This window comes from Pavona decussata, unplaced genomic scaffold, assembly GCF_977016875.1.
Source record: "Pavona decussata unplaced genomic scaffold, jaPavDecu1.1 SCAFFOLD_93, whole genome shotgun sequence".
Classification (NCBI taxonomy): domain Eukaryota; kingdom Metazoa; phylum Cnidaria; class Anthozoa; order Scleractinia; family Agariciidae; genus Pavona; species Pavona decussata.
This window is the reverse complement of record NW_028145510.1, coordinates 2,075,899-2,093,445: the sequence shown is the minus strand read 5'-3', so window position 1 is coordinate 2,093,445 and position 17,547 is coordinate 2,075,899. Positions and strand designations below refer to the sequence as shown.

The 17,547-nt window shown below is 39.0% G+C and overlaps 1 protein-coding gene across 3 annotated transcripts; it reads left to right on the top strand.

Annotated features, from left to right (window-relative positions):
* Positions 1 to 1,622: 1,622 nt before the first annotated feature.
* On the top strand, positions 1,623 to 8,191 carry LOC146473558 (uncharacterized). 3 transcript variants are annotated; one of them, XR_014866371.1, is made up of 3 exons: positions 1,624 to 2,431; positions 6,686 to 7,472; positions 7,802 to 8,191. XR_014866371.1 is itself a non-coding variant. In XM_085118280.1 (2 exons), the coding sequence occupies exon 1, from the start codon at positions 1,727 to 1,729 to the stop codon at positions 2,423 to 2,425; it is 699 nt and encodes a 232-aa protein (XP_084974406.1). In that variant the 5' UTR covers positions 1,624 to 1,726; the 3' UTR covers positions 2,426 to 2,431; positions 6,686 to 8,191. The 3 variants fall into 3 exon arrangements, 1 of the variants encoding a protein (XP_084974406.1); XR_014866372.1 differs by lacking the exons at positions 6,686 to 7,472; positions 7,802 to 8,191 and adding an exon at positions 2,783 to 4,307 and having other exon boundaries at positions 1,623 to 2,529; XM_085118280.1 differs by having other exon boundaries at positions 6,686 to 8,191.
* The last annotated feature ends 9,356 nt before the right edge of the window (positions 8,192 to 17,547 follow it).

The following is a 17,547-nucleotide window of genomic DNA, read 5'->3' as shown; positions in this document are numbered from 1 at the left end:
TTCAAGCCCCTTACCTCGACAACACAAAAAAAAAAAAAAGAAAGGAAAAAAAAAAGAAAACTTTTCCGGTTGGATGTAAATTCCCACTGCAAATCTGAGCACTGCTCTTTGCACTGGCCTTTGGTCACCGAGAAATTAGCTGTAAGATTATTTCTCCTATTTCTTTCCATCATAACGACGACATCGTTCATTTAAGACGTTTTCAAAGGTTCCCGCGAATCACGTCAGTCAATAAGTCAGTTAGTAATTTCTTTTTAGAGCTTGATGTTCTTTTTCCTTTTTTTTCCCTTTTACTCTCAATTGAATGGTGAGGGCTGCCTTTCTTATCCTTTGCTCCTTGGAAAATTTTCAGTCAGGGATAACGGCCATCAAAGTCTGAAGAGCACTGATACTTGACGTACCACAACGTGGGACTGCAGCAGATATTTGAAAAGGTGGCAGGCCAAACACGACTCCCGCTGGTTGCGTATTATGTACCTTAGGCTTCTGGATTAAGTGCTTCCCTGAGTACGTTTGTGAGAGATTTTCTTTTCCGATCAGAATGTGGTGAGATCTCTCTGTTGATCTTCTTAATTTGATCATGAAGGAAACTACTAAAATTTTCCGAATGGAGGTTTTCTTATCATTCGGAGCCGTTTGAATTAGTTCCGTAGCCGTGTTGTACGCTAGCTCTGTGGCATTTGTTTAGGCTTATCAGCTCAAGTTAACTGCAAGGTCTCAGGGAGCACAAACAAATTTTATCTGTAAAGACACAGGACCCGTAAATTTCTTTTTTCGTCGAGGACGGTAACAACTAGATTTTCATTGTACATTTTCGACACCGGACTTCCCGGATCTCGATCTCGTTTCTTCAAAGTAACGTTTCCCACATGGCCACATCCCGCTTCGTAAAATCCAACCTCGTTCCCAGGGCCTTTTCCCTAGCTTGGGGGTGGGAACGAGGTTGCGTAAAATCGGCAAATCTCGCGTCCCGTCCCTAATTCTGATCCCAAATATCGACGCTCTTTTTCGCTAAAATCCCGAATATCGACCTTAAAAAAAGCCAAATCCCGGATCCCGTAAAACCTATTGGGGACCCTCTTGAAAACTATACCCGATTTAAGACCATAAGATCGATCTATACCTGTTTTCAGACCAAAACGGCTCAAAAACCATGAATCAGATTTATGCAAGGCTGGACTGCGTAGAAAACTTAACACGACAGCGACATGATAGAGACCAAACCGACAATCAACAGAATGGGGCAACCGTGGACAGCTGTTTCGAGCTGGTTGGCTCTCGTCAGCACAGTGTAGCACAGCAAAAAGTAGAACACCAACGCGAGTCGAGTGTTCTACCAAATGCACGTGGTAGCCGATTTCGGATGGTCCCAAATTCAGACATCCGTCCACGTCATAGCGCGTGACTACGAACAATGAACAAAAGAACTGAAAAACCATACCTTTGGGAGTACACCTCCCCCCGGGGGGTCTACCCACCGATATGAAGAAAAGTTATTTCTCTAGGCACTACGTCGTTTTAAAATCTCAAATGGAGGTATGAGTGCGTTGTTTCATGACATCTGTGCGTAACATGCATGTGCCATACATGACTTGTAACACAATGACGTCATAGCCTCGTTTTGGTGACAGCACTGAGGAGGCTCTAACATTTTGTTTGGTGTAATAGCATGAGTTTATACACGATATTACATTAGTGAGTATTGGAACCGTTTTTTCGTCGTAAAATGCAACAGCAGAATCCTCCACGCATTGTTATTTATCCCCAGCCCGTGTACAGGCGACAGCCGGTGCAGTTCGGCGCCGAATGTTGTACAAAATGCGGTCTCATTTTCTTCACCATCATGTTTTTGCTCGTCGGTTTCATTTTGACGATGGTTGGCAATTTGGCAAAGCCTTTCTGGGGACCAGAAGACGACTGGTGTGACTTCTGTCGCGAAGACAGGCTTCAGACTGAGCGAGAGCTAAGGAACTGTCGAATTGTCGGGCCGATATTCTTGGGCATTGGTGGTTTGTTGTTAATCGCTTCCATTTTGTATTGCCGCGCCAAGAGAAAGGACAATGCCGGCCAAGTCATCTCTGAACCGACCGCAAATCAAACGGGGTCAACAACTCACGGAGGAACCGGGGCAGTAACAGCCCCTCAATATCCCCCTGGCTCCCAAGGGTATGTGCAGACTCACGCTTACGGATCTGGAACAGGACCTTACCCGAATAACCCACCGCCACCCGCGGGATATTCTCCTTATCCGATGGGATCAGCCTATCCCCCTCCAACTCAATACCCTTACACATCTCCACAGACTGGACAGGGGTATCCAGCGTACTCTGCGGAGATGCCTCCTCCTCCATCTTATGAAAGTACCCTTGGCCAGAGTACGTCTTCTCCAAGTGCACCACCTTTGGAGAAAGGCATGGCCAGTTAGATTCAGGTAACTTAGATGTCTTGTCTTTGTGCTTATAATTTATGCCAATATACCAAAAGTGTAATCTGGCTTTGTGAGCAATTGTGTAGCCAGTTCACTCATTTGTACATGTAGTTACACAATCATAGTTTTAGGCACACAGTTAATAATGTATAATAATATTACTATAATATCAAAGAACAAATTCTCCTATCTTGTCCCCATATGTTTCATCTAAAAGTACTGGAGAGAAGTTATTAAAATATCAAGAAAATTCACCTTGGGTGATCATATCCTTAATTGTCATGACCTCAGGGGTTGAATAAGCATTGATATTACAAGGAGAAATTTGATGCTGATCACTGTTAGGGCTTAAAGGGTTAAGGTCATATTGCGAGTTCGTGATCTACCTGTGAAGGATGAATAAATGAATATGAATATTTATCATTCCACTGTTTTGTCATTTCACCAAATAAGGTCAAGAGAACGCGCAAAATACAAGACCGTAATACACTGTAGTGTCCCGGTTTGACCTGTGTACAACAGGGTGAATATGGGCAATGACATTTCACTGGCTTTCTGTGTTGTTTACGTCATTTGCACGTGCCATAAACTGTATTAAAATAACTTTCCAAGTTCCCGCGCGCTGATTGGCTCGTGGCTATTGTCTATAAGAGTACAGACAATAAAAATGATGTCAGATGTAATACGCGCGCTTTCTCAACGAAAAAATAGCCAATTCCGCTCATACTTTTTCCATGTTATTGTGAAAACCAAATCGACGGCAGTTTTGTATGGTCTATACTCTTATAGACCATAAAATGATGCCATAAAATGTTCAAAACTTGGCAGTGAAACCACTCGCCTGTGGCTCGTGGTTCCGCTTGAGTTTTGAACATTTTTTGACATCATTTTATGGTCTTTTAGAGTATAGACCATAGAAAACTGCCGTCAATTTGTTAAATAGACAGCTGGATGGACAGATAATGAGGGTGTATTTCAACACTCTTAACCAGAAAAGAGAAACCAAAATGACAAAATCTTTTCATAGTGGAATAATAAATCTCTTATTCAATGGTTTTACATATAATACATGCAGATATTTTGCGAGTTGTGGAGATGGGGTGAGGAAAAATACGAGCAATGAGCAAAATGTCTGCGCGTGTTATATGTAAGGTTAAAACCATCATATGTAAGGGTAAAACCATTAAGTAAGATGTATATATGAAACATATATTTGAACTGTGGGTAAAAGGCCTAACAGAAACGACGACTTTTTCAAAACAAACTGAGTCTAGTTAATGGGCGCTACACAGTCTCTACCAAACTACCTTACAGTAATAGTTTGCTGATTGAAAGTCAATTATTGTAGTCAATTAGCTAGGCTGCATTCAGTTTAAAGTGCCCCTGGGACGAAAATTCTCATTTTCCATCTTTTTTGCATTTTCGTGTAGAATACATGTATGACCTTCTTACTCATGTTACCAAATTTCAATCCTTTACGGTGATTGGAAGTATTTTTTTTTTAGGCTTTTATTCGAGATTTCACGGCCGCCATTACTTGGCCTTGTTCCGGAAGTTAACAAGGCCGCTTGCTGCAAATTACAGGAAGTGACATCATTGGCTCAACACGAAAAATTCCACATGGCTAATTTTCATGTGGATTCTACTTCATAAACTGTATTTAGCCTGCCTCGCAGACAGTCTATACAATCCCTGGTATAGTCCGTCTGCGAAACGGCTCCCAAAAGCTTGTTCTGGTATCCCGCAGTTTTGCAGGGATATTTGTAACCATTTCTGATTGGCTTAATTTCTAACACTTTCTATGATTGGTCATTCCTTCTTGAGCAATACCCTGCTCTCCAACCACGATGCTAAAAATACGATTTGTCCTTGTTGTATTTCCCCGTGTTTTCCCTTGGATTGATCGTTTTGAAATATTTTAGCGTTGTGAATCAAAAGGAAATGACGACTATTTCTGAAGAAAGTTGGGAACGAGCATTTAGAGCCGTAAAAAGAGCAGTTTGAAATATCTAATCTTCTGCCGGAACAAGAAAATTCGCTTCGGGAATTTCTGTTAGGTAAAAATATTTTTGTGAATTTGCCGACTGCCACTGGCTATGGCAAATCTTTAACATTCAAATGTCTTCCAATTGCGGCAGACGCTCTTTAATTTCTAAAGGCCTTGTGGTTCCAGTGTCATTGTAGTAATATCACCGTTCATTGCTTATGGAAGACCAGGTTCGTCAACTAAATGATATCGATATTGGAATTCCAGCGTTTGCATATCACAGACGAAGAGGACGAGGAGTTCATGCGACAGGTCCTGAAGGGAATTTCGTGCTTGTCTATGGCTCTCCTGGATGCTTGCTCTCCACTGAATCTTGGAGAAGCATTTTTGATTGTGAACGGATTCAAAAAGATGTTAATCGGAGTCGCTTTTGAGGCTCACTGTATTACACAATGGTATGTAGCCAAATTTGCGGCCTGTTGATCAAGCTGAAATGTGGCGTTTTACTCATAAAATTCTTTATTGTAACCTTAAAATATAATCTAGTCTGCTCTTAGCGTATTTTTCATGCACAGGCTATTTTTTATCTAATCATTTTTTAGTGCGATAAAGGTTATTTATTTGTAGAGTATTGCGTGATTGCTCAACAAGGAAATGTCCAATCAGAGGGCGTGTTAGAAATTAAGCCAATCAGAAATGGTTACAGATATCCGTGCAAACCGGCGGGGTACCAGAACAAGCTATTTGGAGCCGTTTTGCAGACGAACTATATCGAGTTCTCTTAAGGTCTTGAGTGACAAGTCCGGCTGCAACGCAGGCTAACTGTATTCTGCTGTTGCGAACTAAATAACAGCAGAACATAGTTTATGAAGTAGAATCCATATGAAAATTAGCCATGTGGAATTTTTCGTGTTGAGCCAATGATGTCACTTCCTGTAATTTGCAGCAAGCAGCCTTGTTAACCTCCGGAACAAGGCCAAGTAATGGTGGCCGTAAAATCTGTCGAAATAAAAGGCTAAAAAAAATATACTTCCAATCGCCGTAAAGGATTGAAATTTGGTAACATGAGTAAGAAGGTCATATTCTACACGAAAATGCAAAAAGATGGAAAATGAAATTTTCGTCCCAGGGGCACTTTAAGAGATAACGTGGATGCAACTAAAATGTTCTCAACAGGAATTAACCCTCATGGCTTTATCAGACTTGCCAGAGTTGTCCACAGGGCTACCATTAAGGATTAAAGGCATGACGTAAATTTTCGCTTCTAACACCCCAATATGTGGCCAATGGCCGTGTAATGGAGGGTCCAAATGGGCTTGAGTTTCTAGGAGGTCTGGGGTCATGTACCCCCAGAACATTTTTTTTAAAAAAAATAATATTAGACCTGCAGAAATGCATTCTTAGGTCTCTTGAGCAAGGCTGAGAAAAAAATTTCAATTTTCTTTGCTTCACCAGTAACATCAAGTGAGCTCGGCTATAACAGGTGTTAATTGGGTAACAGCCCCAAATGACAGCTCAGGTTTATATAAGTACTTTTGGTGATGTACAACTGTAGCCAGGGTTGTTATCAATAGCTTACAAATGGCTGGGTTTTTTTTAGACTAAGAGCAGCATTTTTCTTCTAAATTATTTGTATTGTGGTGCTGGATTCGGCCTCATTCTCACTGTTGATTTGCATAATGCTATACATTTTTGACACATGTAGGATCTGAGGAAAAAGGTGAATGTTTCTAGTCTAAGCAGCAAGTACTGCACATGGGTTGCTAACCTTTAGCCATTGAAATGACTTGTCCTTTTTAGCCATGTCCCACATTTTGTCATCAATTGTTCAGAGTGCAGCAATTTTTTGATGGTCAGTAATTACTAGAGTGAAGATGCCTGGCCACTTGAAAATGACGAAAAGGCAACAAATATGGAGGACACTTAGCTTATGACTGGCTTTTTTTCTAAAGAAGCCAGCTCCTTCTAACTTGCTAGATTAAGTAAGACACAGGGCTAGTTTACATGAAACGACCACCAATCAAATTATAGAAAACTAATTTGAAAAATACTTTTTGGGTATGAAAACTCTACAGGAGTTTTGAGAAACGGACCCCTGGCCTCTACAATCCTTATGTATTTTCAGACCTCAGTCCAAATTGGTTCAAGTCCATTCCAATTTTCAGGCAAAATGGCTCTAAAACCAAAGCTCTTGGGTAACCCCGGTTCAACATCAGTTTAGCACTGTCATTAATTTATCTAATTACTGATTTTGTGATTTTTTTTCGTAGGGTGCTATAGGTTCTCCAAAGCCTTGAAATACCAGTTATGGATAAAAGAGCTTGAAATATATGTATTGGGAAGTACATGCAATAATAATTATTAGGAAAATACAAAACATTTTTAAACTACAGTCAACTCTCTCATAGCGACCACTTCTCGTAAGTTACCACCTCCCGTAAGCGACAACCTCTTAAACAACGGCTTTGTTTCTCAGTTAAATACTGTTTCAAGAGCTCTCTCTTAAGCGACCACCATTCAAATCTTCTAAGGGACCACGACCACTTTTTACACACATTCTTTTGTTTTCTGTTTCCGGTATCGACCACCCAATATAATCACATATGATCGTTAGTAAATCATTACTCAGAAGTGAAAAAAAGTTCAATTTTTAATGACACTACCCCGGACTGCTGACAGATAATAACAGTTTACAGACAGAAAAAATGGCTATAATTAGATCTGTAGGTAATTGGGAATTGTTATAGTGATCTGCTCCAAACTGTTATACAAAGTTTCAATCAGAAGAATGAATGGATGTGAAAAAATCAAATAAATTAGTTTCTATTTACCTAATTTCAGCTGCTCAGGTAATATTTTTATGTAGTCAGTCCAGTATTAGGCTTATTTTGTTGGTCTTTCCTGTAAGTGACCACCTCCTGTAAGTGACCACTTTGTTGTGCCCCAAGGGTGATTTTTTTTATGAGAGAGTTGACTGTATGTATAACTGTACTTTATATAAGGTGTTATTCTTTGATGTAATATATTGGCAATTATTACTTATTGCCCATCATGCCAGTGTGGTACATTTAACAAATCGACAGCAGTTTTCTATGGTCTATACTCTTGTAGACCATAAAATGACGTCAAAAAATGTTCAAAACTCAATTGGAACCTGGTTTCACTGCCAAGTTTTGGACATTTTATGGCGTCATTTTATGGTCTGTAAGAGTATAGGCCATAGAAAACTGCCGTTAATTTGTTTTTTACAATAACATGGAAAAAGTACGAGCGGAATTGGCTATTTTTTTGTTGAGAAAGCGCGCGTTACATCTGACATGATTTTTATTGTCTGTACTCTTATAGACAATAGCCACGAGCCAATCAGCGCGCGGGAATTTGGACAGTTATTGTAAAAAGGGCATATTGACAATATGAAGGCAAGATACCGAGTGTTGTCATTTTACAGTATCTTATTATAATTTATTATTTATTACTATCAAGTTGGTTTTTACTTGGAATGTACGAATAGATATCAGTTAAATGCATGTAACATTTGAATGTTACACGGAAAATAACCGTTAACGTAGTGAAACATTCCAAAAAACTGTAACTTGTCTAACGTTTGTATATAATTTAACTTGTTGAGGAAAAGGTATTCTTAATTTATGCATCTGCTTTTAACCTTTATATTTTTGGACAAACTACCGTTCCATTAATAAGGTATTCTTCTGTTAGATTAAAATCAATTTGCGGCTGAGGGGCCGATATAAAACAATAAATGTCAAATATATGTATTTGATGTCTTTGAAATATATTGATACTCATGAGATATCATTTGCTTCAATGGATTTTGATACTGTTCACGTGACTGATTGGAACAAGAGGTCACTCAGGTGGCATGTATATTCTACACTATGTGGACCCTTATCACTCGGCGGCCATGTTGAGTCTCGGGGGGAATAAAAAGCTTTGTTTTCGCACGGCAAGCCTCGGCCAGACGCGAATTCAGTGAGACGCTTACCGTGCAAAAACAAAGCTCTTTACTCCCCCGAGACTCAACATGGCCGCCAAGTGATAAAGGTCTATTGAAGGGAATTATTGCTCAATGAAGCGATTTTGTAATTCAAAGTATTTCGGTTTATGCGTTCTCAACTTGTTTATTTTATATTCCCCAGCAAGAGCCTCCATTGCAAGCTTGACCCAGTTCAATACCGTGAATATGAATACGCTCTATTGTTTTCAAATAATCAGCATATAAAGTATCTCGTTTATTTCCGCTGTTATAAAACAGCGTTCAACCAATCAGAGCACGTCTTCACGATTAACAGTTATTTTTAGAAAACACTCGAGTAAAACACTTGAATCGTTGCAAGTTAAGGCAGATAAAACCGTTTAAGGATCAAGGTGGCTCTCCTCCAAAGAGGTCTCTTTCGCGCCCGAGCGGAAACAAATAAGGGACTGGGTAATCTCGTACCCAGATCTCCCACGGTCAGGCTCACATTTCGACATTCCCGAACCGACGACTGAGATCGGGGTACGAGATTAGGGACTGGGGAGAGGGAAGCAACGAGTAGCGCGTGTATCGTCCCCCGCGCCCCCTGTTTCTCCATTTCTGACTTTTCGTCCCTTTTTATATGAAGGAGTCTCTGCGGAGGAGAGAGGATAGCCGAGAAAAATATTCCCGATACTTACTGTGGACACTTTAGATTTATACTTGAATAAATAAGTTATTCAAGCATTTTTCTGGGTTTGATACACGGCGGCTGACAAAGTTAAATTGAAACCCGCTCGAGGCGCTTTGCTATTAGCCTCCCACGCAGACGTTCTTAGGGGTTCGTCACGCGTTCCTGCCCCACGAACCCCTGAGAACGTCTGCGCGGGAGGCTGCTACGCTGTGAGATCAACAAAAAGAGACATTTGTCGTTATCCATGCGTAATGTTTTTGCTGATTTATAAGGAACGAATGGTGAACGGTGCAAGAAGTCCACATAGAGTTGAAGGATCAAACCAATGGTATGGTTCAGATGGCACAAGGGTCTTCAGAACCTTTAACACGCAGCTCTATTGGGTCAGGGTTAGGGTCCATTGTTTCTATTGTTGATTCATTGTTCCGCAGCTTCAGCCAATCCTGTGAGTTGCGTGGTCGTATGGTTGCGTTTCATCATTCAACCGAGTTTTTGGACGGTTCAAACTTTAATTGCGTTCGACGTTAGTAGAACGCAAGCTATTCCTAATTCCTGTCGTTTCTTTCTGGATGCTGTGCGATTTCAGCAGGGTTTGGGCGCCATCTCAGGACTGGCTGACGAGTCGCCTCGATTTCACGCGAGAGCTTTGAATCCCGCTGGCTGTGTGAAGTCCCGCGGGTTGACTTGCTTCGGCCTGGATGCCATATTATTTCACTAGAGATCGAACGCACTTGACTAATCCATGATTATTACGTTGAATAACAAGTTGTTTGTGGTATCAGACTGTGATGTAAATCTTTATTCGATCCCGATAAACCGTTGTAAAGTGTGGAAACAACATGCAAATTTTCCAAAGATCTTACCCGCTTTGAAAATATGACCTTTTCACCTGTCCCTTAACTGCGTCAGTTTAGGTGTATGAATTTGTGAACTGAAAACATTTTGCGGAAAGTTTTTTTTTTATTATTATTATTATTATTATTATTATTTTATAGAAACGAGATAGCAGATTCCTTTGTGATGTCACATGCACAGAGAATGATTGCCTCAACACTAACAATAACTTTGGTTATCGCTGAATTTTCTAGACAGTACTACAAGTGCACAAAAGCGGACCAACGGCAAAGGCGGAAAATTCAGTAAAAAATTAAGGAACCGAGTTTCTGAAGTTTAATATTTGTGTTTTTATTCTGAGTAGCAAGGGCATTCGACAATTCGCTTTCCATTCATAACAACCTTGGCATCAAACGTCACAGGACAGCCAAAGATTAACAGGCAAACCAGCCATGGGAGCTGCCACCTACTTTCACCTGATCCATTTGATCTGTGCCATGACAGATTGTATTTTGACGGTTGTAAGCAGCATTGCTTCTTCACAAAAGAGCTGTATTATGACTGGGTGGTATAACACTCCTCTTACAATCTGGAGGTTAAGACAAGAACGATCGGCTGCGGAGGTGCACACAGGTTGTGAAGACGAGCGAAATGTTCAAGAAGCACTTTCAGGCGAAGGTTCCAGCTTTCAATTAGGTCTCATTGATTCATCAAGTCAAGTGTTTGCAGTCCTTCAGAACCATTTGGTCCGGTTCTAAATCACCCCAAATTCGTACGAAGAAGCTGTCAGCACTTAAAAAAAAATGGAAATTTACAAGTTAGGAGATTTTTAGTGTGTGAAGAACGGGAACTCGATGTAGGCAATTCAACCGAGTCGTAGAGAGAACCTTTCGCATGAAGATCAGTAAAGGCATATAACAATTAACACTCAGGATGCTTTTTTGGAACTGTTGTGGTATGATATTATAAATAAAAATGCGTGGTTATTCAAAATTTTCTTTTAACATTCCAGTAGTCTGAATAGCCCTTACTAAGATAGCTTTTGCCGCATATTATAAACACGCGGAATCCTCGAGATCACATCCTGTCTCTCTGATCCTTTACTGTGACGTCAAATCCCGAAGTTTAGGTGTTAGCCAAGGCAACGGCTTAATTGCCGAGCGTTTCACGCAAAAAACACAGATTATGATATTTGAAAAAGAGAAATACAAATGCTAATACGTCTCATAAGCGACAATTGTCGAGAAATTTCAGTGGAGATTTCGAAAGTTAACATAGCCCTCAACGAATACTTAAAATGCGCCGTAGGGTCTGTTTAGTCAGCCGAACTGATTTTTGAGAATGTGATAAAGGAAGAACTTCACTTTTGTGCACTATCAGAGATGGTTCGTCTAGATCATCCGTCTTGGATATGCCTTTATACCAGACCAAATTACGAGACGTCGCGCACTGAACCAGACGCACTATGTTTACCCTAAGTTTGTCCCGACGGATTATGCCTCTTAAGTATAAAAACGGTCAAATTGTTGCTCTTGCGTTGACTGATAGCTACTGAAGAAATGACAGAAATTCTAATTGGCAAATAAGTAAGAATTGAATGAACAATTCACACCCTTAAGGAAGCTTGAGCAAGCTGAGCGATTTGAAAGTAATGCTGTCCTATTCTACTTTATTCAAAACTTCACGCTTCGCAAGTTAAGAAAAAAAAAATAAAGAAAAAAAAAAAGGAGCGAATGGTGTGACTTTTGTGACAATCAACTGGTGTGATTGAGCAAACTTTGACGAAGTAAAAGTTCCGTTAACGATCTTCATTTCCGCATTTTCAACCTGCTGTTTGTTCGAATCTTCAATGTTCCTGATATCTGGCACAAATCAGAACGCAGAAGTGAATATTTACAGTGACAAGTTTAAACAGAAGAACGACCCTCGCAATATTTAATCTTTCACCCGCAGTTCAAATATATGTTTCATATATTTATATTCAATGATAAGTTTATTATATTTTACAAGGGTGTAAATCGGTAAAATTAGTTCGATTCCTACGTCTTCAAACTAAACCACTCGGCGATACAATGACTAAGACATATTGTGTTTTGTCTATGGGTGGTTGGGTAATTTCTTCCGCCTTCAAAAATGACTTGACGATCTTGTTCCTGTGTATCGGTAGATAAAAGATGATTTCTTTCGTCTTCGAAAATGACTAGCCTGCTTCGAAGACGAATCAAATCCTCGGTAAAAATTCTACCACAACGACGTTTGGATTTTGCTGCGACGCAGGCAAGAAATAACACGACGGAAAAAAGTCTTTAATGGGAAAGAGATTTATAGCTTACTATATAGCTAAATTGTGAACTTATTTAGCGTGCATCTTTTAATCCAATCGCCAAACTTTAAGGTAAAATACATCACCATTATTCAATCATTAGGCCTAATTCTACGAATTAAATCCTATTAATTAACTGTTTTCGTCCATAGTTTCTCAAAGCGCGTTCTGTTTCATTTCTTAATGAAGTGGAATTATTTTATTTCGGTCGATATCTTGGTCGTTCAACATTAACACTCCCAAGGGCAGTTTGATCATGTTTTCTTTCTGCTACGCTCTTGGCACGGTGAATACTAAATCTTGAATCATGTTCGCGATCTTTCTTTTTGTTTGACACCAATATTCGTGTTGTTTCTTAGGTTGGTCTTATATAGTACGTGTGTAGCTAATTTGAGTATCAGTCAAAGCCACGGACGCGAGAACTGCGAAGAAACCAAACACTTCACAGGAACAAGGAGGAATGGCGTCTTGAAAATAAACCCTCGGCCAAGAGAATTTATAGAAAGCATCTCAATAACAAACACCAGGAATTTCGATGCTGAGATTACGCACTCATGCATCCGGTTGTATTTTAACAAGGCTTCATTTCCTCAGTCGTCCGAATGAGTTTCAGAGGACACGTTGTCCCACCTGCATTCCCAGTTCCTGTGTTGGCACTGAGTTATTGCTTAGTAGCTTCCTCGTACGAAGGAGGTATAATTTCGGTTCCAGGTGGCTCTGGAGGAATCCAAACTTCAACGTGATGAATGGGTCCCAGCTGATCAGGGTTAGGCCCTTCGTTTGCAATTATTTCACTGGCGTTTTGCTCAAGCGCTATCACATCTTCACAACTCGAAGCCATGCCTTCATTGAGAACATTTCGCCTGGAATCAGTCCATAATGTGAGGAAGAAAAGTAGTAAAGCACCGATAGCTATGAAAACCGGACCAACGATCTTGCAGGTCGTTATCGAAGCAACGTGGCCCAGCACAGTTAAACTCAAACCAACCAGGACACATATGAGAGGAGTCAAGCGAAGTAACCGACAATCTCCTCGTCTGGATTGTCTATCCATCTTTTGTTGACCTGTGGTGGTTAACCTCACCGAATTAAAATTGTTCTCTGTATCTTGAGGTTGCATCCTCAGTGAAGCGTTGGGTTGAATTGCTGACGGGGCTCTACGGAGAGTTGTACTACACGCTAAAGGCTATAAACTGTTCCGTGTTTGGTATTGGTTCGATAAGGTTGATTTCCCTAATTCCAAGAGTCGCATAGTGATAAGAAATGATGTAATATAAAGTCTATGATAAAAATAACTTTTGAATACAACTTCCGTGCAGTGATTTCATGGAAAATCGATCGATCAATCTCGTTTTGTTTAAATGGAAGAGAACATTGGAAGAACTGACGTAAATGTTTTTAAAAAAATTAATATTAAATGTTCACTGATTAGCAATTTACGTAATTAGTTTGGGTTTCGTACAATGACAAGGCAAAAAGTAAATGTTGGTTTTGATACTTGGTTGGCTTTCAGTCGTTATGTTGGTATTTTCTGGGGAAATTTGTTTCAAACAATACTGAGGTCTAAAACTTTTATAGAGATATTTTGAAGGTAAACAAGGAAAGCGAGAAGCTTTTCGTCAGACAAAGCCACGACTCACACTTAGTTTTCGACAACTGAATGAACTGCTTTTATTAAGCTTATAACAGTTTACGTGCATGATTAGAATTGAAAGCGGACAAATTAACTACCCAGGTAACTATGACCTTTGTACTTCTTATTTGTCATGCCTTTAGTACAAAGTTCAGTCCATCCCACTAAAAACCGTTATCAAACAAAGTGGCAAATCTGAAATAGAATAAATAATGTCATCTTTTACCACAACACAGACTCAAGTTCAGTATGAATGTTAAGCGCCGAGGGTGATGAATCGTTTATAAAAAAAAAACTGTTTAAATATATATATTTTTTCTAAATTCTTAACAGAATTATTAAAATCAGTTATCGTTCAACAATGAAGAATGAAAGACGACAGTGCTCAAAAGATTTTGCACTGTCACGGAATTCACAAGTAAAAGGTATTATACATGGACTTTCATGCATAACCTGGTGACAATTTAAGTAGTTTTTGCTGTTTGGCTAGTGTTGACGTAAATCACTAGTCAATGGCATAAACAACTCGCACTTAACATGCGCACTGATTGGTTGAAAATAATTTTAACCTTGGCACGAAGTATAAACAGTTATTTCGGAGCATGTTTACAATTCACAGATTTTCTAACTTAACATTTAGTTTTCCTGCATGTTCCGGCCTCGCCTTGTCTATACTTAGTGCTTTGGTGGCAAAATTTTGGTGAAACTGGTCGCATACCTTTTGTACGTTGCTATGTAAACGCGATATGACCCCATTTAAAATTTCGATGGATTTATGTTATAGGATGAACTTAATCTGATTCTTTCATAAAAATAAATGATTTCATAGGCGCTATAAAATTACGAATATTAAAATGCCCTCGCGGATTGTGTTGAAACATTTTCAGTATAATTACGCAGTAATTTGGAACAGCGCTCAGAGCTAGAATGTGCATTAAAGCCGGGAAAAATAATTTGTAGGAATCCAAAGAAAATACGTCAATAATAAGAGCTTTGTCGTCAAAAGCATTTTTTAACCGTCATCGTTTATCATAGTTTATTTTATTAGGCACGTTTTTGAATTGCACTTATTATGACGAGGCAAAAAAAAAATTTTAACTGAGTTCCGCTATCTTTTTTGTTGTTCTTCGGTGCAAAAACTAAATTTGATAGTTCAATGATTACACACTGTAAAGAGGCAAATCACACAAAAATAAATAACCTTTGCAGTTATTTGGGCTCTTACTCTGGAGTAAACACTACTCTTGAGGACAAGTGCTCGATCAGCTGACCACGATGGTAGACAAAGCATGACAGCGATGACGTAGTTGGTCTGATCATTTTTGTCTACGCATGCGTGCTATCATTTGCTAGTCAAAGCCAAGTCAACGCTCAACGTGTCCTAATTAAATACAGTTCCTTTACATGACCAATGAAACAAACGGTAAAAGAGAAATTATCTTAGCTAAGTACAGTATATATATAACATGACCACAGTAAACTACATCGCTCATAAAATTAAATATTCTTACGTGATGCAATGGAGACCCAAAAGAAATAGAAAGAAGATTGAAGAAGCTTGAAAACGAAAAAAGTTTAAAAAATAGAAGGCGCAAGAATTGGAGAAATCGAAAAAGAAACTTGTTAATGTTTCAGGTTCTTATAGTTAAAGAAATAAGCCGGATGATTTTCTTAAACCGGCCGGGCTTCGTTAGTGCCCAACAAGCTTAAGTGGCGGTCTGGAACAGGCTGCTATCATAGTCCTTAAATAAAGTTTTCTGTCTACTATGCATACACAAAAGTTTTATTTCCTTTGCCTTTTGCTGCAGTCATTGCTTGTAGTCTTCATCTTCCTCTTTGACGTCAATATGCTTCGACTCCGGGCCATTGTCGTGTTTCAAGAACAATAAAGTAGCTTTTGTCCGAGACTATGATAAATGAGCGTAAGGTTTCTTTGGGTGAACTCGTTAAAGTTAAAGTAAAGTTAAGAAATTCAAAAACTTCTGGTTGACGTAAAAATGTCTTCTTTAGTCTTTACATCGATGAAACATGTGTCCGTGACGTTTTTTCATGTTTTTCTGAGAGCCCGCTTAATACGGACACCCGGATAATACGAACACTTTGCCATGTCCCCTTGGTGTCTGTATTAACTGGCTTTCACTGTACTGTAAAAATTGCCCATAATTCGTTATTTCAGTAATTGGGGGAAAACTGCAGATCAAAACATCGTAATGAAATCAAAATCAGGTAAAAAGGGTAAAATATCGTGAAGAAAAATTGTCGAATGATCCAGTCTAGCTAGCAAATGAACTGGGTGATAGGCCAATATCATGGTATTAAAAGAAGGTCTTTTATATTATATTATATTATATTATATTATATTATATTATATTATATTATATTATATTATATTATATTATATTATATTATATTATATTATATTATATTATATTATATTATATTATATTATATTATATTATATTATATAAGTCTCGTCCCATGTTGGTTCAAAGCCTACAAAGCGACAATTCACCTGTGAGTGTTCCATCGCCGGTCTGCTACATTTCCGTTACTCAATTGTTGGCAAAAACTGATGTCTATTTTGAATTGTTTGGTTGACAGCTCTTTGGTATATTTTTGTATAGTGCTAATTATTAATTAAACAATAGAGCGTTTTTTTAATCGAGGAATATAGACTGGTAGTTGCCCGGGGAAATGTGATGTTCTTAAAACAAATATTAGCCCGAGAAGCGAAGCTTTGAGGGTTCATTTGGAAGTGTTAAGAACATCAAATTTTTCAAGGGGCAACTATCAGACCGACAGTGCCAAGACAGAAATACTCTATTTTTTGTATTGGGTATTGTTCACCATTAAATTTCTTTCACACAAAACGGACGCTCAGTGCATGAGACTGGCGAATTTATAGCTCACTTTAAGGGGAACGTTTGAAACGAAAAAGACAAATGAGCAACGTACGGATCTAAAAACACAATCAAAGCGGCCTGAATTCAGTGGGAAAATAAACGCAAGGTGAATACTATCCATCCGGGCATTTTCGCTGGATGGACACTGTGCGCTAATAGTGTCTGTCAGCGGACGAACAGTATCACATCACGTGATCAATTTAAACCAATAAGACAACGAGTAAATTTAGTGGTGTACTATAATTATTATTAAAACACACTCGGCGATGTTGTGCGTGATGATTTTACTCTTCATCGATACTAGCTCACTCAGACAAACACTTCCTGTCTTGTCGGTTTTTTCCGCCTGCTAAGCATATAGTTATGTCTTCCTTCCGGAGGAAAAATGAACCAAAAATTTGAATGACTTGGCATGGAGGGTTCCTTTTACTTCCATCTCAGTAATTCTGCGCATTGTTTTTTTTACGACATTTAATGCAAGCTTGATGAAAAATCTAAAGCTTTAACTGTTTGAATAGAAATTGTTGTTTCAGTTTGACTACAAATAGGTTTCAAGTGGGTTCAATTTACATTTTGATTTACAAGCAATGATAAATTTAAACTTCCTTATGTTTCATTGTTTGCTTCCTCAGCCGGATATGCCCTTTAGCCGGTTGCGGCGTTGCTTGCAAATAACGTCACGGTTTTCAAATCTCAGCTGTCCAATAATGTGAATCCTGAAAGTCTCAGCCAACTGTAAATCTTTAGGATTGATTTAGCCAACTGCGGCGAC